A 24956-nucleotide genomic window follows, 5' to 3' on the forward strand; every position below is an offset into this window, starting at 1 on the left:
TGGAAACTAAAGCCTGGTGACGCCAGGTTACATTCTGAATAATTGGAAATCTACAACAGTGGTTCTCAACCTTTTCTGGCCGTGACCCCCAAAATAATCATATTATCTAACTACATTTTATCTCACATGGTCTCCATTTATAATGGATGTCATAAATGGTAAATGGTGCATTTATATAGCGATTTTATCCAAAGCGCTTCACATAGATTGTGCATTACATTCACCCATTCACACACACATTCATACACCGGTGGTGGAGGAAACCATGCAAGGCGCCAACCTACTCACCGGGAGCAATTAGGGGTTCAGAGTCTTGCCCAAGGACCCTTCGACATTAACTCAGGGGGAGCCCGGATTCAAACTGGGAACCCTTCGGGAACCCTTCGTGCTCTAATAACAGTTTCTCTACCCCTGAGCTATGCCGCCCCCGAACTTGTGGTTCAATTCACATAAACAGGCCTCTAGGCTGCCTATGATTGTCTATGTTTGGATCTTGGTGGCAGTGCCAGGCGGTTGGATTTGTCAGTTGCCACCCAACTTACTCATGTATATTAGTACTGTAGAGATAGAGACTGATTACTCATGTATATGAGTACTGTACTGTAGAGACTGATTACTCATGTATATGAGTACTGTAGAGACTGATTACTCATGTATATGAGTACTGTAGAGACTTATTGTAGAACTTGAATTGTAGATAGATTGAGGACAGCACTGTCAATCATTCATGTTTTGCTGAAAATTGCATTGCAATGAAGAAATTCATTGCGTGGTGCGTGCTTGCGCGTGTGAGAGAGAGGGTGAGAGCAATGCTTGAAATTACGTCTCACTTCATATTTAATGACCTCTCCTCTCCTCTCCTCTCCTCTCCTCTCCTCTCCTCTCCTCTCCTCCCCTCCCCTCCTCTGCAGTCCCTCCCACAGTAGAGCCGGTCTACACTGAGATTCGTCAGGGTTTGGGTCGAGCCTTCAGCCTCAGCTGTCGCCTGCTGAGTGCTCACCCAGCCAGGATCCTAAGGTATTCTATTCTATTATATTATATTATATTATATTATATTATATTATATTATATTATATTATATTATATTATATTATATTATATCTGCTGAGTGCTCACCCAGCCAGGATCCTAAGGTATTCTGTTCTATTCTGTTCTGTTTAATTTATGTCTCATTATGATCCCCTCCTGTGTTCTCCAGACTCTCTCTCTTTTCCCGGTGTTTCTCCCAGGTGGGCGTGGCTGTGAGGTTAGGTTTATAGTCATAGTTTCTGTGAGGTATAGGCATAGGTATGGGCATTGATTGAAGTATTCATTAGAAGTTTGCACAGGGACAGGTACAATTTTACGACAGTACAGTTCACTGGTACAAGGTCAACTAAAAGAAACTCAGGTAAGCCTTGGCTTATTTTGTTTGTGAGGTTAAGGTTAGGTTTAGACATACCGGTAGGGTCCTAATTTCGCCTTACCCCATATCATTATTATTATTATTATTATATCCCTAAACGTCCTTTGCATTTTTTACTATTTTGAAATTTTAAATAGTTTCAAATGTTTTTCAAAATAGTAAAAAAGGATAAAATAGGGCCCATAGTGTTTGTGAGGTTAGGGTTTAGGCCACCACGCCCACCACCTGGGCAAAACCCCAAAGGAAGACGGTTCCAAATGAACCCTGACCCTGGTCTGTGACTCTGAGAGTGAGGTCCTTGAAAAAAATAAAAGGCTTGGACTTCGGTTGGATCAGATGAAATAACATGTCATATGTGTGTGTGTGCGTGCATGCGTGCGTGCTTACATGTGCGCGCATGTGTGTGTGTGCGTGTCAGGTACGAGTGGAAGCTGGGCAGTCGCCTGTTGACGGTGGGTCAGATGAACGAGCGGGACGACACAGACTACCACGTCAGAGCTCTGAACAGGGAGGGCTATGGAGAGTACACCTGTGACATCACCAACGAGGCGGGGGCGGGCCGCTGCACCTTCCTCGTTACGGGTGAGTCAAACTTCTTTAAAGGAGAATTCCGGTCTAAATGGCTTTCTTGCCTTTTTTTTGTTGTTCTTTTATCTCCAAAAGAACTTGTCCAGGAGTTATTTTATCAAAATAGGCAATATCATCCATTTTGGCCGACGCGCGACCACAGCCCTCAACGGGAGCAGTGTATTTGCATAAGCCCCGCAGCTCATAGGAAGTTAGCCCAGGGGCGCTAGTTGGCTTCAGCGCCGGGCCTGCTCCTGTTGTGGGCTGTGGTCGCGGGTCAGCCAATAAAGTGTCAAGAACAGTCAATGCTACGTAAGTGTCATGTTGTGTACTTATAGTACAACTTATCAATGCAGTGCCAAACTAAAGAAGTGACCACAACCAGGGACCGATTAACCCCCGCAAGGGCCCCTGGTTAATAATCATCTGTGGGCCAAAAGCACCCTCCTCTGTAGACAACAGAGGAGGGGCCCACACATTTGATAAGTAATTAACTTATGCATTTAATTTTAGTAAATTGTCAATAACCACACGCCCAGTTCCCCCAAGGGCCCCTGGCAATGGCCCCACCGGCCCAATGGTTAATCCAGCCCTGACCATAACCAAATAAAAGTCAATGCTAGTCAGTGCAACATAAGTATCTCACCGTTAAGTCAAACTTATGTCAAGTAATACTACCTTATACTACTTGACCCTATAAGTGCCTATCCCGAACAAGTTCGGCTTTATTTCAATCCAATACAATATTTTATTTGCTATTTTACTTACCCCGAGCTGCTTGGAGCAACATGGGTGGTCCTTGCTCGTCCAGCGCTAGCCAACGAGAGACGCTAGATGGTCCGACGATTTATTCCATTGAAAATGGTTTAAAATAAAGTTTAGAGCGGCGGCACGACGTATTCCAGGGTGCTTATCCCGAACTAGTTCGGGATATTTAATAAAATGAATTATTTAATCGGAGGCCTCAACGAAGCCCCGGTCTAAACGTCCATCCATGGTCCAGGCCAACACTCGGCCATACACGGGCCGTAGTTGCGCTAACGGCCGCATCGCGCCGCCCACTCCAATAATAAATCACATCTTTAGACAGGATTTTCTCCGGATTGTGTTCCCAGACCCAAAGAGAAAGTTTTTTGCGACTGAAATAGCTTTAGATCGGGCTTCTAAATGGGTTAGCATTTTGGCTACGTGTCAGCTAGCTTCCTCCTCTCGTCACCCATAGCATTGGCTGGAGTGAAATCCCAAGGCACTTGGGACAGTGTCGACGGAAGCTAGAGCGAAGGTCTATAGAGAAATTTCTGGCACTCTAGCGCCCCTTGTGGCCGGCGGCACTGTATGAGTTAATAAGTGCAGAGCCAAACAAAGTATAGAATCTTAAATGACAGACCTTATAGCAGCAGTGGGCATGGTGGAGCTGGCACACTGAGAGGAGAGGCTTCATGAAGTGGGGATGCAAGGAGACACATATTTATCCTGATATCAATCTGGACAGTCCAACAGTCAAATCCCCAGTTGTAATACAAAGCTGCAATCCATGACTTTCCTTAGTGAGGTCTGTGTGTCAGAGTGGGGGTTCTCAAAGATGGGGTTCCAGGCGGTCCCCAGCTAAATTAGTGAACATAGCATCCCGATTTTCCTTCTTTTTCTTTTACACACAAATCTCGTCTTCTGAGAGCAGAACCATTGATTGATTGATTGAAGACTTTATTAGAAGTTTGCATAGGAAAAGGTACAGTTTCATGACGGTACAGTTCACTGGTACAAGGTCTACTAAAAGGAGATCCATGAAAAGACTAAGCTTATTTCCACTGGAAACCATTGAAGTATCTCATATAACATTGAATGACAGACAAATAGAACACAGTACTATGCAGTAGATATGTAAAGAAAAACAAAAAAGAAAACAGTAAGTCTAAATAAACAGTATATACAAAGAAGGGGCAGGGGAGGGTAGGGTTGGGCTAGGTTAGTTTTTTACCAGTTGCGAATGGCTGCTGCCTGTAAGTGATTCTTCAGGGCAATTTTAAAGGATGCTAGTGATCCACACTCCTTTATGACCTTCGGTAAGGCTTTCCACATTTTGGTGGTATAGCAGAAAAAGGAGTTTGACCCTTTGTTGGTTTTGACTCTGGGTTGAAAGTGATCTGTGGCGCTGCCTCTGGTGTTGTAATTATGGACATCCTTAATGTTTATAAAGTATTTTGACAGGTACTTGGGTATCATAGTGGTGTAGTGTATCTTGTACACCAGGCCCATTGCAAGTTGCTGTACTCTGTCATCTACTCTGAGCCACCCCACTCTTAACTGGTGAGTAGCGGTGAGGTGAGTCTGATAGGGAAGGTGAAGTAGGACCCTAATTAGTTTATTTTGTGGCCTTAGTTTATTTTGTGGCTCTGTGGCCTTATGGATAGAGTGTTCGCCCTGAGATTGGGAGTTGGGGGTCAATCCGCCTTGGCTTGGCAGCATCAAGAGTATTGGGGGTTAGTCCTGGTGACATGCTAGCGTCATGTCCAGGGGGTGTACTTGTACATCATGCTGCCTCACGCTACAGAAACACAGGAGATAGGCTCCTGCCCTGTGACTCACTTACACTACTTCATCCAGTTGGAGGTCATGTCTCCCCCTACCTAGTGTGATTCATGCATGGCAGAGTGAAGTGAGTGCCAGCTCGGGCAGCCTGGGGTGGTTGTGTTGATGAAGACTCCGAAGATCTGAGGATGATGTGACTCATGCAGGGGTGTCACACCAAATTCTGGGCCCTGGGTAGAAGGATTCACTGGGAACGCATTATTACGCATTATTACCCGGCTTGGTTGAATGCTTGATTCTGATTGGTCGAGCGCTGAAATCAGAGGTGAATTATAGGTGTATAATGACCGCTCCGCTCTATAATTCACCGCTGCTCATCAACGGCTCAGAGCACCTGCTGCAGTCAGGATGCACTGTGTGAATTTAGTACCGTATCCAACATGTCAGCCATGTAAACAAACACACAGCGTCATTTACAACTAAACGTTGCTCTCAAGAATGTTTTTAAAAACATTTGAGGCGAGAAATAGACGACATAGTAACAGAAAATGGATTTATTTGATCAGCACTTCCTTGTTTTCCAAGGCGACCCGTGGGGGGACGCCCAGCGCAACACTTGTGGAACACTTTCAGCCGTCTGTAAAAAAGGAAATACTTCATTTTGTTTTTAGTTTTGAGTCAAATTATTAATTGTATTATTAGCCGGGTAATAAGTACTATAAGGTCTTGCTGCTTGGTCATTATGGCGTATATGGACACTTCAGGCTTATAATTCCCCTCAGCCCGTTCTGTCCATATACGGCATAATGACCGTGCAGCAAGACCTTATCGCATACTTATTTTGTGCTTTAACTATTGAAAAAATAGCAGATATACAAGCTCATAGCGTGGCACCGATTGCCGTGCTGCAAACTTGTTGATCTGCTATTTTTGACCCCCATCTCAAAATATTTAGTTCCAGGGACCCCTCAGAAGCAAAATTTTAGTTGCAAATTTTCGCTTAAAAAATCCATATATTCAAAGATTTGCACACATTTTCACGACTTTTCAAAAATAGCAGATCTACAAGCTCGCAGCGCTGCACTCGGTGCCACGCTGTGAGCTTGTATATCTGCTATTTTTCAATAGCTAAAGTATAAAATAATTAAGGCCCTTCCACCTTGGGCCCAAGTAACTCCTAAGTCCTTTTTTAACTCCCCAACTCTGTCTCTGTCTCTGTCTCTGTCTCTGTCTGTCTGTCTCTCTCTCTCTCTCTCTCTCTCTGTCTCTGTCTCTGTCTCTGTCTCTGTCTCTCTCTCTCTCTCTCTCTCTCTCTCTCTCTCTCTCTCTCTCTCTCTCTCTCTCTCTCTCTCTCTCTCTCTCTCTCTCTCTCTCTCTCTCTCTCTGCACGATGCACGAACATGACATAACACTAACCAACCCGGTGATTCTCTGGATCTTCTCTGGATCAGGGCTCAATAACTTGGGGAATATTCTCAGTTGTGGAGCTGACATGATATTTGGATTCCTCCCTCGAGGAACCAATTTATTCCATTGTACTGTAGCTGGTGGTTGCACACAGGCGTCACCGCTCACGCTAAAAACTACAAGCGTCTACACCACGTTGTGAGCTTGTGGATCGGCTATTTACAGCACGCAGCTACGTATAAATCGGGCATTGCGGCACTGAAATACATTTTTTCGACTAAATCAACTGTAGATTTCGTTGACTAAAAGCTTAGGATATCATAGTCAACTAAAACTACAATGGCATTTTATTCAAAAGACTAGGACTTCTCTGTCAAAATGAACACTGTACTGGTTAGTTATCCGCCAAGTTTAACTAGAATCAATTTAAATAGAAGAAAAAATCAAACCCAAGTTTGAAGTGAGCGGTGGTGTGTGTGCGTGCGTGCGTGCGTGCGTGCATGTGTTCTTCTCCTCTCTCCAAAACAAAACACTGTGCGTGTGTGTGTGTGTGTGTGTGTGTGTGTGTGTGTGTGTGTGTGTGTGTGCGTGTGTGTGCGCGTGTGTGTGTGTGCGTGTGTGTGTGCGCGTGTGTGTTGCTCACCCAGGTGTGTGTGTGTGTGTGTGTGTGTTGGGGGGGGGGGGGGGGGGGTGTGAGAGTGTGAGCCATACTTGCTCACTCAGGCCACCACTGCTATTGCAGTTGATGCTCAGGGCAGGCTAGACTCAACAGCACCTCTCTGGTCACCCAGGGGTACTGAGGCTACACCAGAGGCTACATACAGACACACATACATACATACATACACGGATACACACACGGCCACGCTATGGAGACGGTGTGACCACCGCTCAAAAAACACAGATCATAGGCTACTATGGCCCAGGAGTCCCACCAAAACATATAGCAGCTGATACAAGCCCACAATACGTCGCTGCCTTGATGTGTCGGCATGTTTTTGTGGGCTTGTAGATGTTCGGTTCGCGCCGGTTGTGGTGGGCCGGTCAGAACCAAGATGTCAGGGCCGGTTTTATGTCTCAGTCCAGCTCTGAACTCAATCTAGGACAGGGGTTTTCAAAGTGGGTGACGGGGCACCCTGGGGTGCCATGACAGCAGTCCAGGGGTGCCGCGAGACAACTTGACAATATTTGGTATTTATTTGGACACATTTTCAGTCAGTTCTAACCAAAATGGCTATTATCTCAACGCTTGTCTCGCAACATAATCACTAAAATATCGTCACTGTTGGGCAGAAACCTCGTATCTCCAAGTTTTAAATGTGTACGTCTTTTGGTAAAGCAAAGCCCTGCTTCATACAAGACTGTCGCACAAAACTAGTGAAAACAGCCGATCTACAACATCTACAACGCCTCGCATCGCGAGGCGTTGTGTGCTTGTAGGTCTGCTGTTTTCATTGGTTTAGTACATATTATAGATGATAGATACAAAACGAACGTTTTTGGACATACAAGGTTTCCACCCGACAACGACGATATGCTATAAATATATATTTATGGGGTGCCCTGAGACAAAAAAACGTTTGATTTGCTTAACCCTGTCTTCTACCCTGAGCCATCCCAGACTAGCAAAGTGTGTTGGAACTAGAGGCTATGAGCAGTGGTGGAAAAGTACCGTAAAAGTATCAATAATGCAATATAGAAATACTCCGTTACAAGTAAAAGTCTGGAATTCAAAATGTACTTAAAGTACCAAAAGTAAAAGTACAACATGTTTGAAAATAGCGGATCCACAAGCTTACAACGTGTTGCATCGCGACGCGTTGTGAGCTTGTAAATTGGCTATTTTCAAATAGCAATGGTATAAAATAGGGCTAAAGTGTAATAATGAATGTTTTATAATATTATAATTAATACCTGCAAAGTAACTAGTAACTAAAGTTTTCAAATAATTGTAGTGGAGTAAAAGTACAATATTTGGATCCGAGATGTAGTGGAGTAGAAGTAAAAGTATTGGAATTTGGAAATACTCAAGTAAAGTACAAATAGGCCTACCTCAAAATTGTACTTAAGTACAGTACTTAAGTAAATGTACTTAGTTACTTTACAACACTGCCTCTGAGAGGAGAGAAGAATTCTTTCTTCTTTTTTGTGATGTGTTGTGGGCTTGTACAAACATCTGGAATTATTTTAGCCATCTAAAACTTCGTCAAAAAGCACAACTGAGGCGTCACCAGGCAGGCTGGTCTTGATCACTGCCGTGCTGATACAACAGTCATTGTAGTCGGTGACACCAAAGTCTGTGTCGTGGGCTTGCACAAACATCGGGAATTATTTTAGCCATCTAAAACGTCAGCCAATCCAAAACGTCAGTCAACGAAAAGCGCAACTGAAGCGTCACCAGGCAGGCTGGTCTTGATCACTGCCGTGCTGATATAACAGTCATTGTAGTCAGTGCCACCAAAGTCCTCTCTCTCTCTCTCTCTCTCTCTCTCTCTCTCTCTCTCTCTCTCTCCCTCTCTCTCTGTCAGATTCCCTGGCTGTGGATTTGCACATGGACATTCATTCCATCCTGCACTGCACGCAGAAGAGAGGATTAGAGAACAATCTTTATTTCCTCTCCAACCTACTCCTCTTAATATCGCTCTCTTTGATGTCCCTCCTGACTGTCTGTCTGTCTGTCTGTCTGTCTGTCTGTCTGTGTCTGACTGTCTGTCTCTCTCTCTCAGGGACGTGCTGGCCACTGGGAAAAGCGGGACAACTCCCCAACGGGGCAGAAAACTCGTATCCCCAATTTTAAAATGTATACATCTTTTCGCAAAGCAAAGCCCTGCTTCATCATACAAGGCCGTTGTAGTCCGGGAGCCGTGGGGGTGAACGTGGATTCGCCTGTAAAAGTTTTTTTCTCAACTGATTCTTGTAGCTTGGGGTCACCTCTTAAGGATTCAAGATGATGACCAGTGATATCCATTGAGCATTTTTTATTATTAACCCCTTAATGCCTGAAACACAAGACATCCACCCAGGAGGAAAATACCCAGAAAAAGACTTTTTTTCTGGGTATTTAAGGAGGATCTGAGGGGTCTAACTAGGGGTTTGTCATGATGCTGAATCCATTGCAGGCATTTGTTTTGCACAAAAAACATTCTGTGGGCTAGAAATGGCCTCAGAAAACAATACACGTATGGGTGAGTATTCATGTTAGTCGGAGGCCTTAGGGTTTTTTTTCTCGTGCTAATCAGTCTAAATATTATCTATTTTGCACAGATGTAGCTCAGGGCATGCTCTAATGATTTAGCTAGGGCGCCCGAGTCTGCGACATTCGGGGTCGCCACAGCGGCCAAATCAAGTTGGGCTCCCATCGACTTTAGTGATGAAAAGTGATGAGTCAGAGTTTTGTGGGTGCTGTGGTGGCCCCGAAGGTCGCCGACTCGGGCGCCCTAGCTAAATCATTAGAGCATGCCCTGAGCTACATCTGTGCAAAATTTTGCACTTTTAGACTGATTAGCACGAGAAAAATAACCCTAAGGCCTCCGACTAACATGAATACTCACCCATACGTGTATTGTTTTCTGAGGCCATTTCTAACCCACGGAATGTTTTTTGTGCAAAACAAATGCCTGCAATGGATTCAGCATCATGACAAACCCCTAGTTAGACCCCTCAGATCCTCCTTAAATACCCAGAAAAAATCTTTTCCTGGGTATTTTCCTCCTGGGTGGATTTCTTGTGTTTCAGGCATTAAGGGGTTAATAATAAAAAATGCTCAATGGATATCACTGGTCATCATCTTGAATCCTTAAGAGGTGACCCCAAGCTACAAGAATCAGTTGACAAAAAAACTTTTACAGGCGAATCCACGTTCAGCCAAAAATCACCATTTGGCTCCCGGACTATTGCACAAAAGTAGTGAAAACAGCAGATCTACAAGCACACAACGCCTCGCGGTGTGAGGCGTTGTGTGCTTGTAGATCGGCTGTTTTCACTAGTTTAAATCATTTTTAAAATGATAAATACAAAACAAACGGTTTTGAACATACAAGGTTTCCACCCGACAACGACGAAATATAACTCATTTACAGTAATTGGCCCACTGGCTTGTCACTTGTCATGATCTGAAATGGCAAATCTTTGAGTAGCAACAGCGCTATATCTCTCTCTATAGCGTGCAATGAGAGCCTCTCCAACTCTTTTTCCCGGGCTGAATCAGGGGCCCAGCATGTCCCTGCTCTCTCTGTCTCTCTCTGTATCTTTCTCTCCTCTGTATGCCCCTGTCTCTTTTTCTCTTTGTGTCTCTCTGTCTGTCTGTCTCTCTCTCTGTCTGTCTCTCTCTTGTCTCTTTATTGCTGTTAAGGCCCGAAGCAGAACATTTTTCAAACAAAAGAATAGCTGATGTACAAGCTCGCAGCACAGCACAAAGTGTCTCTGTCTCTGTCTCTCTCTCTCTCTCTCTCTTTGTCCTCTTTCATGTAGAATCAAACACAAGCTCTCAGTACATTCTGTCATTCTGTCTGTCTGTCTGTCTGTATGTCTCTCTCTCTCCCCCCTCTGTTCTGTTCTGTCAGTAATTATGATGATTGTGTTACCCTCATCCATGCTTTACTGACCTGTTGCCTGGGCCTTTTTCCTTTCTTTTTCTCCCCTTCTTTTTTGATACTTGGAAATCAAGTAGCTTCAGGAGGATTAACATAATTACCAAGCCATTAGTCGACAATAATGAAGAATTTCAACGGCGAAGAGCTTTTGGGATGAGTCATCGTTAAACAGCGATTTGTCCCACTAACAGTTTGCCTTGTTTAAACCTCCTAGATGTCTGGTGTGCAGGAGGAAGCTAAGACAGACTGAACCTTCTATGAGAGAGCTGTCTATGAGTGCAAATGTTTTCACGCTGAAAGGAGCCATTAAACCTACTGTACAGACAGTGAAAGCCAAGGTGTTTTATCCATTGCTCGTAGACAAGAGACGCTGCTTGAATAAAGCCGTCCTTAATAAATGCTATCGGTTGGCACTGAAGATCCACTGAATGTTCAAAGTTCATTTTTTGGGGTGTAATTGAGTTCAGGAAACATAAACCAGACTTTTTGTTACGTTGGACTGCATAGTTGTGTACATTGGTGCATGTGGGCAATTGGGTATAAATGCATATGGGCAATGAGATAGCATTTGTTGTTAGATGTCATGGTTTATTGTCATATTGTAATATAGGACAGTGTTTGTTGCAACATATATGGTAGTAGGCCTATGTAAGTGTGTAGTGAACATTATCAATGAAGCAGTAATTAGGAGCATTTGTGTGCTTTTTGTCTGTGCTGTTTTGTGGCAAAAATCTGTTGAAGAATGAAGGTCATTTGTTAGTATGAATCCAGATAGTAGGAGTGTGTGTGTGTGCAGGGCAGGAATTTCATGGAGGCCATGAAGGCCATGGCCGTCGTTGCCCCTCAGTTTGGCCTTCTGCCCCTCAAACCAATGGCATGACCTGAGGCCACAGTGTCCTTAGCTGACTGTACCACTTTCTCCTCTGTCTCTGTCTCTGTCTCTGTCTCTGTCTTGTCAATATGTAGACAGTAGACACTGGTAGACACCAACGTCTCTTTCAGGGCTGACCATTGATCAGATTGTAAATACCAATGTATTTATTTCACAGTAGATAGATATTACATTAAAATTGTAAACCTTAAATTCAATCAATTATTTCAATGGACTAAGATCTTGTTTTGTTTGATGGCCTTCCTGCCCTGGCATTTGGCCTTTGTGCCTTCAAAAAATTGACAACCCCAAAGGCCAAGTGGCCTTGCCCCTAAAATGACTAAACACACATGCCTGTGTGTGTGACTGTGTGTACATAAAAAAAACAAAGTGTGTCTATAGCAGTAGTAGTAACAGCAGTGTAACATTATTAAAAGGCTCTTTGAATGATTGTCTTTGGATTATTAAAGGAGTTCGCTATAAACACTGTTGTCAGTAATACCATCGGTGCTGGCTCTCTTTCCCGTGGACAAGGCTGTGTAGAGTTGGCCATGAGCGAACAGGTTCAGGCAATTCGTTCATTCTCTTGGCCCTGACCCGTATTGATGGTAACAGAGAGAGCTAAGCGGATAGGGAAATGTCGTCTGATTAAGGTGAAGAGAAGCTCATCACCTCTGTCACAGTGAGGTATTCTTGGGAGGAAGATTGTTTCATCCCTGTTTGTGCCTACTGCAGTCTCACACTCAATTACTTTGTCCATCATTTGCATTACCACCATTCTGGTGCCATTCTTGAGAGTGTGGTCGGAACCTGCTGGCAGGTTTCTAAGCAGCACTGACTGGTGCGCCTACTTTCAACGTGAGGTCATGATCAGGGATTTCAGAGGGTGTCAGTGATCCCTGATGGTATCAGTAGGACTAAGCCTGTGCGTGTCAGTGTAACGCAAATTACATATGTGCCCATATATGGAGATCTCTGTATCTGTCAGTCCTTGTTCATTTTATGGGCATATTGGTTGAATCGACGGTTCTACTAAAGAAATGCGTTTCGTCCAACTGTACATGGTGCAAGTACAGTAACGGCAGGGGAAGCAGCTAAGTGCAGACGCAAAAATCTGAGCTACTGTATCTGTGTGCGAATGTCGGAGTCTGTAGAGCCAGCGTCAATTCACCCTTTGTCAAGTCCCACCCCATGTCGCTCTGTAACTAGGTGGGACAAAAAAGCCAGGGAAGACTTATTTTTCCATTCACTTCCATTATAAAAACAAGATTTTTCATAGCCTCAGTGTTGCTATTTAAAGTACCAAAAGAAAAACATCTACGTGATATTGATAAAAAAGGAACAAAAATGTACAGTAGTTACATTGCAAAACAGGGATTTCCCCCGAAAATACATGTTTTAACTCAGGCAGAGGGCAGAGAGAGAGAGAGCGAGAGAGAGAGAGCAGTGCATCTTGGGTGACCCGCACTGACCAGGAAATTTAGGAACTATAGACTCGCTCTCAACATAAAATGTATTTTAATTGTAATTTTGCCCATTTAAAATATACGTATGTACCCAATCGAATATCTTAGTTACATTGATATCGTTCATGTGAACTAGTTTGTTGAAGCTTATTCATTATAATTATCGGAATCGCTATGACCGCGCAGCGCCGTACTGCGCCACAGCCGTGCCGCGCATCACCGCACCGCGGTGAAAGAACGAAAGGACTTTGTCCCACTGCATAACTCCACTCCCGGTAGCAAAAGTGAATGATTTTCTTCTGGTTGGCCAGTCAGGGACCAATCAGAAGGCTGACAAAGGGTGAATTAGTGGTAGGGATAATGAAACTTGATGTCATGAGACCTTTAAAGCACATAATTATACGTTTATACTTCTAAACAGTCTTTATCGACCCCTCGCCATGGCTCTGTGCAGAATCTGTGCTTGAACAGAACAAACCCCCTCAGCTCTGGATAGAGGCAGCGTAGAGATGCAGTCTGATCATCAAGCCATGACCTCCACTGCTTTACAGCATGGCAACATGTCCTCTTTCATGTAGAATCAAACATAAGCACTCGTTTAAACTCTTGAGTTCAGCACATTCTGTCATTCTCTCTCTCCCTCTCTCTCCCTCTCTCTCTCTCAACCTCTCTCTCTCTCTCTCTCTCTCTCTCTCTCTCTCTCTCTCTCTCTCTCTCTCTCGCTGTTTCGTGTTAAGAGCAGTGGTTATGTGTCATCAGCCGTCAGCCAAGCTTTGATCTTAGTGTGTGTGGTAGAGAACGTGATGAGTAGTTCACGCCCGCACGCACACACACACACTAGGAGTGGGATGATTCACATTACCATTACGATCTCGATATCTAGGGTAGCGATATTGTGATTGTTGATTATATTGCGATTCCGCGATTCAATGGTTGTTGCGATTCGATATTAAGATTATTCTTACACACACACACACACACACACACACACACACACACACTGATGTGTCCTTGAGAAGGTAACAGCGAGGTCCGGTTGCTGACTGACACTATCTACAAACTTGTGGATGTGCTCTGCTGGGCGCGCGCGGCCGCGTGCTGCACCGGCGTGCACGGGAGTTTAAATGACTCATACCATGCAGGTTATTGGCCCCCATCTCTCTGGTGCAGCGTTTCTCTAAGTGGGGTCCGGGGACCCCCTACAGGGGTCCTTGAGGGGATTCCAAGGGGTCACCATGCTAAATGTGTTAATACAGTAGCATCACAGTCAGTTTAACCACTGTGCATATACAGTACATTGGCTATTTGAAAATATCAGATCTACAAGCTTGTGGATCTGATCATCAACTGTGACTGGGTGCAGTGCTTTGTGCTGCAAGGGGGCCTTGGTAATTTTTCTTTTTCTTTTTTTCAGTACATAAAGTACGTTTTCATATGATGTATCATTCGTTAAAATCTGAAAATATTTGACTGAAGATATGACCATGAGTCATGGTCATATCTTCAGTCAAATATTTTCCGATTTTAACGAATGGTCCATGACCAAAGGGAAAGGGCCAACTTGCACCTTGTGCACAAGTAGGCAATGTACTGTATGGCCTTCTTGTGCGCCAGCAGAGCGCGCCATGAGGTGCGCTCACCACTGACATCACCAGGAATGCTGGTCCCTCATTTACTGTTAATGATGACGTTGCCAGAAATGCCGGTCCCTGATTGGACTACGGGCTTAAAAAAAGGACACCGTCATACATACTGTACATACCAAGCCCCCAGAACGGCTTGTAAACGTTGAAGCGGCCGCCCTACTGGCCAAAGTTGGAATTTCAGGCGGGGTGAAACATACCGGTACATGCACGAGTATAAGAGCGTGCCGCCGGGGTCTACAATAGGGTTCAATGGACGTCGACGTCGTTCGTGACGTCATTACGTCTTGGCGTCAAACATTTTGGTCTCTAGGTAGAGACCAAATTCCCCCAGAATGCACCTGGATTCACCCACAATGCACTGGAATTCAGCTACTTCCACATGCTTCAAAACGCCACTGAACACTTATTAATTATATATATACTCTATGGTACATACCCAGTCGATCGCAGTACTTGCGCGCCCTGCTTATGCAAGTAATTAAGTAACTTAGAACTCTGACATGTTTAAGCCAGAAGAACAAACACTGCAATTTGTAAGGCGCCCCAATTAACCATTTGAAAGTAGAAGATTTCAATTTGAGTTAAACCACTACCTGATTGTAAATAGCTACAGTACGCAATCATCTTTTTATGCAGGCCTACTTTCAGCAAATATATTGAAGTGACACATGTACAATAATGAAATATTCAGAGAATGTGGAATTATTTTTAAACATTTTAACGACACACATCTCGTATGGGGAGAGTGCTGTCCTGAGTGTTACATGATTATGAAATATCACATGACCATTAGTTAGACGATTAGACGATTAGTCATGTCACAGAAATAATTGCGATTATCAATTTTATTTCTGTTTGGCTTTTAGGCTTCATAAACAAAAGTTACACAGGGCAGATATAATAGATATACAAAGAAATGAAATGACTGATATGTTTAATAACTTTATACTTAAAAAGGTTAGATAGTTAGAAATTGTAGAACCATGTTATACACAATGTAATGCCTCAACTCTTGTGCTCGTAGAGTGGGGGGGGGGGGGGGGTCCCCAGTTAAAATATGATTATTTTGGGGGTTGTGGCCTGAAAAGGTTGAGAACCACTGACCGTTGAGAGATAGTCATGCGTAGATGTGCTGTTTCCACATTTGTTTCTTTTTAAATGTTTGAAATTTTTCTTTTGCAAAGTAATTGAGCTTGGGCGATTATGTGACTGTGACACGCCTACCTGTCAGTGACAGGTTCTTACCAGCCTGCACTCGAACCTCCAACCACTAAGATATTTTAGAATCCTGTAAACCTGATGTACACACACACACACACACACACATACAGCGTGTGCCATTAGACTGTGTGCACTGTCACAGCTGTCTACGTCGCTGTTCTAAACCTAATCTAAACCTGGGGATTAACGACAGGAGACATTTACATTTATAATCCCACCAGCCATTCTCTCCTCCCCCTGTTCTTGTCTCCTTATACCATGTCAGGCAGAAACCTCGTATCACCTAGGGCATTAACGACTTGTGATTTTTGGAAGTCGACTCGACTCAGTAAAATGTTGAGTTGAAGTCGACTTTATTGTTTGATGATGTCATCACACTGTGCGTGGACGGGGGGACAAGACCCGAAAACCTGTGCTCAATTCCACTGAAAAAAAAATATATATATGTTTTTAGTTTTTTCGACTTTCGACTTTCCCTGGTGGGAGTCGACTTGTGTGATGAAGTCAACTGACTTGTCGACTTTCTGGTTGATGCCCTAGTATCAACATACTTTTTTAAAGAGGTGGTGGCATAGTTTTGTACTTTTTCTGTTTTGTTTAAGGAGTTAACATTACTCTAATAGACCACCGGGTGTGGTTATTGCGACTGTAGGAACCGTCTATCTAACCGTCTATTTCTATCAGAACCGTCACAGCTTGTCCGTATGCATCCGTCCGTCCTTTAGCGCCTGACATTGTGGTTCCCCTGACACATCACTGTGACATCACAGGTGACATCAGATACTCAGAGCAGGGAAATCCATATATGGGCATAAACAGGTGACATCAACTTCTATGGGTTTGCCGCTCTGACCTCATGCTCTGACTTCACTGTGATGTCAGGGGAGCCACACTAAGAGAATCCCTTTTATGCCCATATATGGAGTTCCATGATGTCATCAATATTAAGCCCATATCTAATAGGACTTCATATGGGAATGCCCATATATGGAGGCCACATCACCCACATACCACACTAACAGAATCCATACAGTATATGACCAAAACAGATGGCCAAGACAGCCCATATCTGTGTGGCTGGTTCTACAGACATCTCCATGTATGGGCATAAAAGGGATTGTATGTATGATGTCAGATGTCATAAACGTCATAGGACTTTCACATTACGAATAACTGAGTAAGCATGTTTGGGCTCTCACAGCATATCTCCAGTACATGGATCTCCATATATGGGTACCAGGGGTCTCCAGATACTGGTCCGATATCACTGGCCAGACATGGCACTTGTCGCTTGTCGCCCTGAGGCGTCTTACTAGCAACGTGAAAATATTTCCCTGTGTATTTTTGGTTTCTTCTTGAAAGCTGAAAGCCTCTGAGTCAAAAGGCCTGATCGAAAAACACAGATGTAATCCTGTATGCGTGTGCGTGCGTCCCTGTGTGCGTGCAGGCAAGGCGTATCCCCCAGAGTTCTACTACGACACGTCCAGCGCCGTGTGGCAGAACCGGCCCAGGGTGTACGGCTTCACCCTGCAGTGGACCCAGATGAACCCCGACGCTGTGGACCGCATCGTCGCCTACCGGCTGGGCATCAGACAGGTAATGACAGCCCGGCGGTGGGAAAAGTACTTCAAATGTTGTCCTTAAAGAGCCTATGACATGGCCCGAAATCATCATGTATGAAGCATGTAGGTCACGCGGTCTCTCTGAAAACAGTTTGAACACACACACACAAACGGTGTGCGAAGTATGTATTACTGAGTTTGGCCATTGCGAAAATGTATTTTACTAGAATTTCGGGAAGTTCTAGCTGCTCACCCTTCGGGGGCAAGCAGCTGTCGCTCGATGCAAACATGCACGGCCGTCCGTTACGGGTCCACATGGTTCCATTCGTACACTTTGTAGAAAGTTAAATTAACACTAAAGATGTTACTGTGCAGATGCAACAGTTTGTTATTGGTAAATGGTGCATTTAATGTACTGTAAATACAGTATTTAGAGGGTGGGAAACTTTGACGACAGAGAGGGCCAGTACATTTCCACACTCACTCCAGCGCGTCACACTAAGAGTCCCTGCACGTCACCAGTAATGTACTGTAATACCCATCACGCAGCGAGACAGTGCAGGAGAGACAGACAGTAGGACAGCTGAGAGGGAGACAGTGCAGGAGAGACAGACAGTAGGACAGCTGAGAGAGAGACAGTGTAGGAGAGACAGACAGTAGGACAGCTGAGAGGGAGACAGTGCAGGAGAGACAGACAGTAGGACAGCTGAGAGGGAGACAGTGTAGGAGAGACAGACGGTAGGACAGCTGAGAGGGAGACAGTGCAGGAGAGACAGACAGTAGGACAGCTGAGAGAGAGACAGTGTAGGAGAGACAGACAGTAGGACAGCTGAGAGGGAGACACCGTAGGAGAGACAGACAGTAGGACAGCTGAGAGGGAGACAGTGCAGGAGAGACAGACAGTAGAACAGCTGAGAGAGAGACAGTGTAGGAGAGACAGACAGTAGGACAGCTGAGAGGGAGACAGTGCAGGAGAGACAGACAGTAGGACAGCTGAGAGAGAGACAGTGTAGGAGAGACAGACAGTAGGACAGCTGAGAGGGAGACAGTGTAGGAGAGACAGACAGTAGGACAGCTGAGAGAGAGACAGTGTAGGAGAGACAGACAGTAGGACAGCTGAGAGGGAGACAGCGTAGGAGAGACAGACAGTAGGACAGCTGAGAGGGAGACAGTGTAGGAGAGACAGACGGTAGGACAGCTGAGAGAGAGACAGTGTAGGAGAGACAGACAGTAGAACAGCTGAGAGGGAGACAGCGTAGGAGAGACAGACAGTAGGACAGCTGAGAGGGAGACAGTGTAGGAGAGACAGACAGTAGGACAGCTGAGAGGGAGACAGTGTAGGAGAGACAGACAGTAGGACAGCTGAGAGGGAGACAGTGTAGGAGAGACAGACAGTAGGACAGCTGAGAGGGAGACAGTGTAGGAGAGACAGACAGTAGGACAGCTGAGAGAGAGACAGTGTAGGAGAGACAGACAGTAGGACAGCTGAGAGGGAGACAGTGTAGGAGAGACAGACAGTAGGACAGCTGAGAGGGAGACAGTGTAGGAGAGACAGACAGTAGGACAGCTGAGAGAGAGACAGTGTAGGAGAGACAGACATTAGGACAGCTGAGAGAGAGACAGTGTAGGAGAGACAGACAGTAGGACAGCTGAGAGAGAGACAGTGTAGGAGAGACAGACAGTAGGACAGCTGAGAGGGAGACAGTGTAGGAGAGACAGACAGTAGGACAGCTGAGAGAGAGACAGTGTAGGAGAGACAGACATTAGGACAGCTGAGAGAGAGACAGTGTAGGAGAGACAGACAGTAGGACAGCTGAGAGAGAGACAGTGTAGGAGAGACAGACAGTAGGACAGCTGAGAGGGAGACAGTGTAGGAGAGACAGACAGTAGGACAGCTGAGAGGGAGACAGTGTAGGAGAGACAGACAGTAGGACAGCTGAGAGGGAGACAGTGTAGGAGAGACAGACAGTAGGACAGCTGAGAGAGAGACAGAGTGACGGACAGACAGTCCTGGTGTGTTGCTAATTACCTCACGCAGAGTGATTTATCCCTTTTTAAGGCTGTCACTCAAAGTCAAAACCTCTTTAGCTTCACAAGTACAGTAACAAAGGAGAGAGATGGGGGGTAGAGAGAGAGAGAGAGAGAGAGAGAGAGAGAGAGAGAGAGATGCTGATAAAATAATGACAGTGAAAGATTGAAGAGTGAGGGAATAGACACACAATGATGGAGAGGAGAGAGAGACAGAGTGCTCAGGGCAGGGAGAGTGAAGTAGAATGCTAGAGAGAGTGATTGATTGATTGATTGATTGATTGATTGATTGATTGATTGACTGACTGATTGAAGACTTTATTAGAAGTTTGCATAGGAAAAGGTACAGTTTCATGACAGTACAGTTCACTGGTACACGGTCAACTAAAAAGATCGACACCTCAGAGAAGCTTTGGGTTTTGGGTGTTTGTTTTTTTTAAGATTTGTTTTGGGGCTTTTATGCCTTAGTCAGGTACATGAGAATCTTAGTGGTGTAGTCTATCTTGTACACCAGGCCCATTGCAAGATGCCCATTGCAAAGAAAGCAAAGAAATTAGATCTGTGTGAAACGTGTCAATAGTGCATGTTTTTAAGGGGAAAATCTATTATTATGGATATAAATAAGTAAACACTGTGATTCTCTAGCAAATACATGGACATTATATGACAACACATATGGACAAACCCGCACCTTGACTGAACACAGAGATTACACACATTTATCGATAGACCAGGAGTAGCAATATGGAATGGAAAAGTAATTAGACCCCTCTTTTTCATTTTCCTTCTTAAAATTGCTAAATACAAGGCACAAATACTTAGTTTCCATACCATAAATTATTTCCACTACAAAACGATTCGATACTGATTATCTGCATTTAAAACGATACCGATACGATACAAAGCCAAAACGGTACGATATTTGCTTTTGCATATCGATATAATTGATCATTGCAAATTAAAATCGATTTTTCGATTCAGTTACTACAGTACATCATTACACCCCTACGCGATACCATATGTGAACTCCATAGTCAAAGTGGGGCTGAATTAGAGCACTCGCTAGAGTCTTCTGTGTATTGTTATTGACCAGCAGGGTGATCCTTTGTAAAAAAAAAACAAGTTTGTTAGTTGATTATTTACCTTAGTAGTAATTATTTCATTGGAAAGATTATCCTCTAGGATGCAACCGAAGTAGGTAATTTCGCAACGCCTCGCGTTGCAAGGCGTTGTGAGCATGTAAATCTGTATAGAGCATTAACAAATTCATCCACCAGAGGCATTGACAACTCATTCTTATGACTATCTAGCCAAGCTTTATAAACCATGAAGAAATATATATATATATTTTTTAAAGAGAAAACAATAAAAATAAAAATAAATATTTGACTTTGGTGAACAATGTCGAATAGTGACTTTGATATTCGAATATTCGAATATTTGGTGAATGCCCTAGTGTGCATGCTGGTCTCTCTTTCTCTCCAGATGAGTCAGTCTTTTGACGTGATGTTGTGTGCATGCTGGTCTCTCTCTCCAGATGAGTCAGTCTTTTGACGTGATGTTGTGTGCATGCTGGTCTCTCTCTCCAGATGAGTCAGTCTTTTGACGTGATGTTGTGTGCATGCTGGTCTCTCTCTCCAGATGAGTCAGTCTTTTGACGTGATGTTGTGTGCATGCTGGTCTCTCTCTCCAGATGAGTCAGTCTTTTGACATGATGTTGTGTGCATGCTGATCTCTCTCTCCAGATGAGTCAGTCTTTTGACGTGATGTTGTGTGCATGCTGGTCTCTCTCTCCAGATGAGTCAGTCTTTTGACATGATGTTGTGTGCATGCTGGTCTCTCTCTCCAGATGAGTCAGTCTTTTGACATGATGTTGTGTGCATGCTGGTCTCTCTCTCTTCCAGATGAGTCAGTCTTTTGACATGATGTTGTGTGCATGCTGGTCTCTCTCTCCAGATGAGTCAGTCTTTTGACATGATGTTGTGTGCATGCTGGTCTCTCTCTCTCCAGATGAGTCAGTCTTTTAACATGATGTTGTGTGCATGCTGGTCTCTCTCTCTCTCTCCAGATGAGTCAGTCTTTTGACGTGATGTTGTGTGCATGCTGGTCTCTCTCTCTTCAGATGAGTCAGTCTCGTGATGTGATGTTGTGTGCATGCTGGTCTCTCTCTCCAGATGAGTCAGTCTTTTGATGTGATGTTGTGTGCATGCTGGTCTCTCTCTCCAGATGAGTCAGTCTTTTGATGTGATGTTGTGTGCATGCTGGTCTCTCTCTCCAGATGAGTCAGTCTTTTGATGTGATGTTGTGTGCATGCTGGTCTCTCTCTCTTCAGATGAGTCAGTCTTTTGACGTGATGTTGTGTGCATGCTGGTCTCTCTCTCTTCAGATGAGTCAGTCTTTTGATGTGATGTTGTGTGCATGCTGGTCTCTCTCTCCAGATGAGTCAGTCTTTTAACGTGATGTTGTTTGCATGCTGGTCTCTCTCTCTCCAGATGAGTCAGTCTTTTGATGTGATGGTGTGTGCATGCTGGTCTCTCTCTCTCCAGATGAGTCAGTCTTTTGATGTGATGTTGTGTGCATGCTGGTCTCTCTCTCCAGATGAGTCAGTCTTTTGATGTGATGTTGTGTGCATGCTGGTCTCTCTCTCCAGATGAGTCAGTCTTTTGACATGATGTTGTGTGCATGCTGGTCTCTCTCTCCAGATGAGTCAGTCTTTTGACGTGATGATGTGTGCATGCTGGTCTCTCTCTCTCTCCAGATGAGTCAGTCTTTTGACGTGATGTTGTGTGCATGCTGGTCTCTCTCTCTCCAGATGAGTCAGTCTTTTAACATGATGTTGTGTGCATGCTGGTCTCTCTCTCCAGATGAGTCAGTCTTTTGACGTGATGTTGTGTGCATGCTGGTCTCTCTCTCCAGATGAGTCAGTCTTTTAACATGATGTTGTGTGCATGCTGGTCTCTCTCTCCAGATGAGTCAGTCTTTTAACATGATGTTGTATGCATGCTGGTCTCTCTCTCCAGATGAGTCAGTCTCGCTGGTGGGAGCAGGAGATCCCGGTGGAGCGTCAGATGGACAGAGGACAGCTGCTGACCTACAACCTGACGGAGCTGGTGAAGCCAGAGTCCTACCTGGTCCGCCTCACGCCCATCAGCCGCTACGGAGAGGGAGACTGCACCGAGCGCACCGTCACCTACAGCGGTACGCTACCTACGCAGGCCAGGGGTGGAGAAACAACACTCGCATGTGTTTTACTTGAGGCAGTGTTGTTTTTGACAGCAAATTTTGATTTAGTTTTAGTCATAGTCTTTTGAATAAAATATCATTTAGTTGTAGTCATAATTTAGTCACCTGGAAAAGTATTTGTTTTAGTCTAGTTTTAGTTGACTAAATATCATAAGATTTTAGTCAACTAAATGTACAGTTGATTTAGTCGACTAAAATGTATTTTGGCAGGCCTTGATGGCATTGTAATGACTGATTTTACACTTGGTTGCGTGCTGAAAATAGCCGATCTACAAGCTGTGAGCTTGTAGATCTGCTATAGATCTGCTATTTTCAACACCGGAGAGCAACCAAACATAAAATTACTCTCTTCTCCACTAGTCCCTCCCCAACATTTTAGTCTAGTTTTTATTTTGTCGACGAAATTGTCAATATATTTAGTCTCAGTTTTAGTCATCACAGCTTAGTTTTTATTTAGTTTTTATTTTGTTGCCGTCAGTGAAAAAAACGCAGTCGACAAACACTTTTCGTCATAGTTTTAGTCGACAAAATCAACACTGACTTGAGGAAAAGTATCTATACTGCGATGTAGAAACACTCTGTTACAAGTAAAAGTTAACATCATCACTGCACATAATAAAAAACACTGGACTAATGCCATGTCTTTTCCTGTCTTTTCCACAGCTCCTGTCAATCCACACCTCAGTGAGTAACTGTCCCTTTAACAACCCACCACAGACAGACATTTAAAGAGGTGGTGCCATAGTTTTGTACTTTTTCTGTTTTTCATGTGTCTAGGAGGTTGAAAGTACTTCATTAGACCCCCTGATGTGGTTTTTTTGAGAAATGATGTATTATCTTAGTATTTGTTTGTTTTCTCTTGGAGGCTGCCCCTTGTGGTCAAAAGTGTCAGTTAAAAAACACAGATACTAAGTGTGTCACAGTATCAACTCCTCCCCAATTGCCATTCACCCAACACTGTGGGGTGTGGCTATATCAGCTGGGTCACCACCCACCATGACATCCATGCATACTTAATGAACTGGGGGTGTGGCCACATAAAAACCCAATTTTAACTCTTTCTGTATACTTTTTTGGAAAAAATCTTCCTCCTAGTATAATCATAATACCTGATAATCATGTTTTAGAGGGGGGGGGGGGGGGGGGGAATCATGGCAACACCTCTTTAAGTTATACATTATGTGAAATATTTGAAGGATGCATGAATGAATGACGCTATGATATACAGTACTTAACACATCGGGTGCCCCTGGATTGCCCCATTTATCCCCTCTCGCTGCCCAGGCCCACCACCATTGTATTGAATCCGGCCCTGCTGCGTCAATGCATGCGTCATGACGTCACTTGGTCACATGAGCGCAGACAGGATGTTATTGTGTAACTTTCTGTATAGACCAGTGTTGATCATAGCTGTTCATTGCCGCCACAGTTTTAGCCATAAAACAAACATCAGAGATAAAGGGTGTTAAAGATGGGGAAATGCATTGGAGTATACGGAGAAAAACGGCCGCGCGATGCTCCCAGCGTCGACTCGAAGCGACTAGCGGCTAATGGGCTACATCGAGGCGCAGTCCCAACCTAACGGTGAGATTTAAAGTTAATACTGTAAATACAGTAAACACGTCAACGCGTCGTGGGCCTCCAGAGACATCAAAGAGATTGGCGTGTAGACACCTCGTGGGCATCCCATGAGTTAATTGCGACCGTAAGTCGCAGTTTACTGTCAGAACCGGCACAGCTTGTCCGTATCCGTCCGTACGGGTAACGCCGGACACTGTGGTCACAGGTGACATATATCTCCATATACATCCATCTCCATATATGGGTAACTGGTCCGATATACATCACTGGCCAGACGGCCAAGATTGTTATATGAACTAGCATACGAAATACTTTTGATCGACCCTTTATTAAAATGTTGCACATTTTAATATTTATTGAAATGTGCAACAGTCACAGGTATTTACGACTCACATTTGTCTGCCTTGTAAATCCGGCTTTGTCTGTCTGTCCCTCTGTTCGTCTGTTCGTCTGTCTGTCCGTCCGGCCCTCTGTCCGTCTGTCTGTCCGTCTGTCTGTCTGTCTGTCTGTCTGTCTGTCTGTCTGTCTGTCTATCTGTCTGTCCGTCTGTCCGTCCAGGAGAGTTCCAGTGTGGCTTTGAAGACGAGGCCGTGTGTCTCTTCTCTCAGGACAAAACGGACAGCTTTGATTGGACGAGACACAGCGCCGCCACGCGCAACACCAAGTACACCCCCAACACCGGCCCCAGCAGCGACCGCACCGGCTCCAAACAGGGTGGGAGCACGCGCACACACACACTCACACACACACACACACACACACACACACACACACACACACACACACACACACTCACACTCACACTCACACTCACACTCACACTCACACTCACTCACAC

General features: G+C 44.5%; 1 protein-coding gene across 1 annotated transcript in view; it reads left to right on the forward strand.

The window, feature by feature from the left end:
* LOC308305612 (MAM domain-containing glycosylphosphatidylinositol anchor protein 2-like) overlaps positions 1–24956 on the forward strand; it is a gene marked incomplete at both ends in the record, with an annotated part of 123447 nt that overhangs the window by 90558 nt on the left and 7933 nt on the right. Inside the window, 6 exons of the mRNA XM_080750432.1 lie at positions 912–1017; positions 1824–1987; positions 17152–17300; positions 22315–22492; positions 23201–23221; positions 24677–24832. Of these exons, the coding sequence (XP_080606558.1) occupies positions 912–1017; positions 1824–1987; positions 17152–17300; positions 22315–22492; positions 23201–23221; positions 24677–24832 (774 nt within the window). The remainder of the gene's footprint in view (positions 1–911; positions 1018–1823; positions 1988–17151; positions 17301–22314; positions 22493–23200; positions 23222–24676; positions 24833–24956) is intronic.

This window comes from Nannobrachium achirus (genome assembly GCF_963921795.1).
Source record: "Nannobrachium achirus genome assembly, chromosome: 20".
In the NCBI taxonomy this organism is placed as follows: Eukaryota; Metazoa; Chordata; class Actinopteri; order Myctophiformes; family Myctophidae; genus Nannobrachium; species Nannobrachium achirus.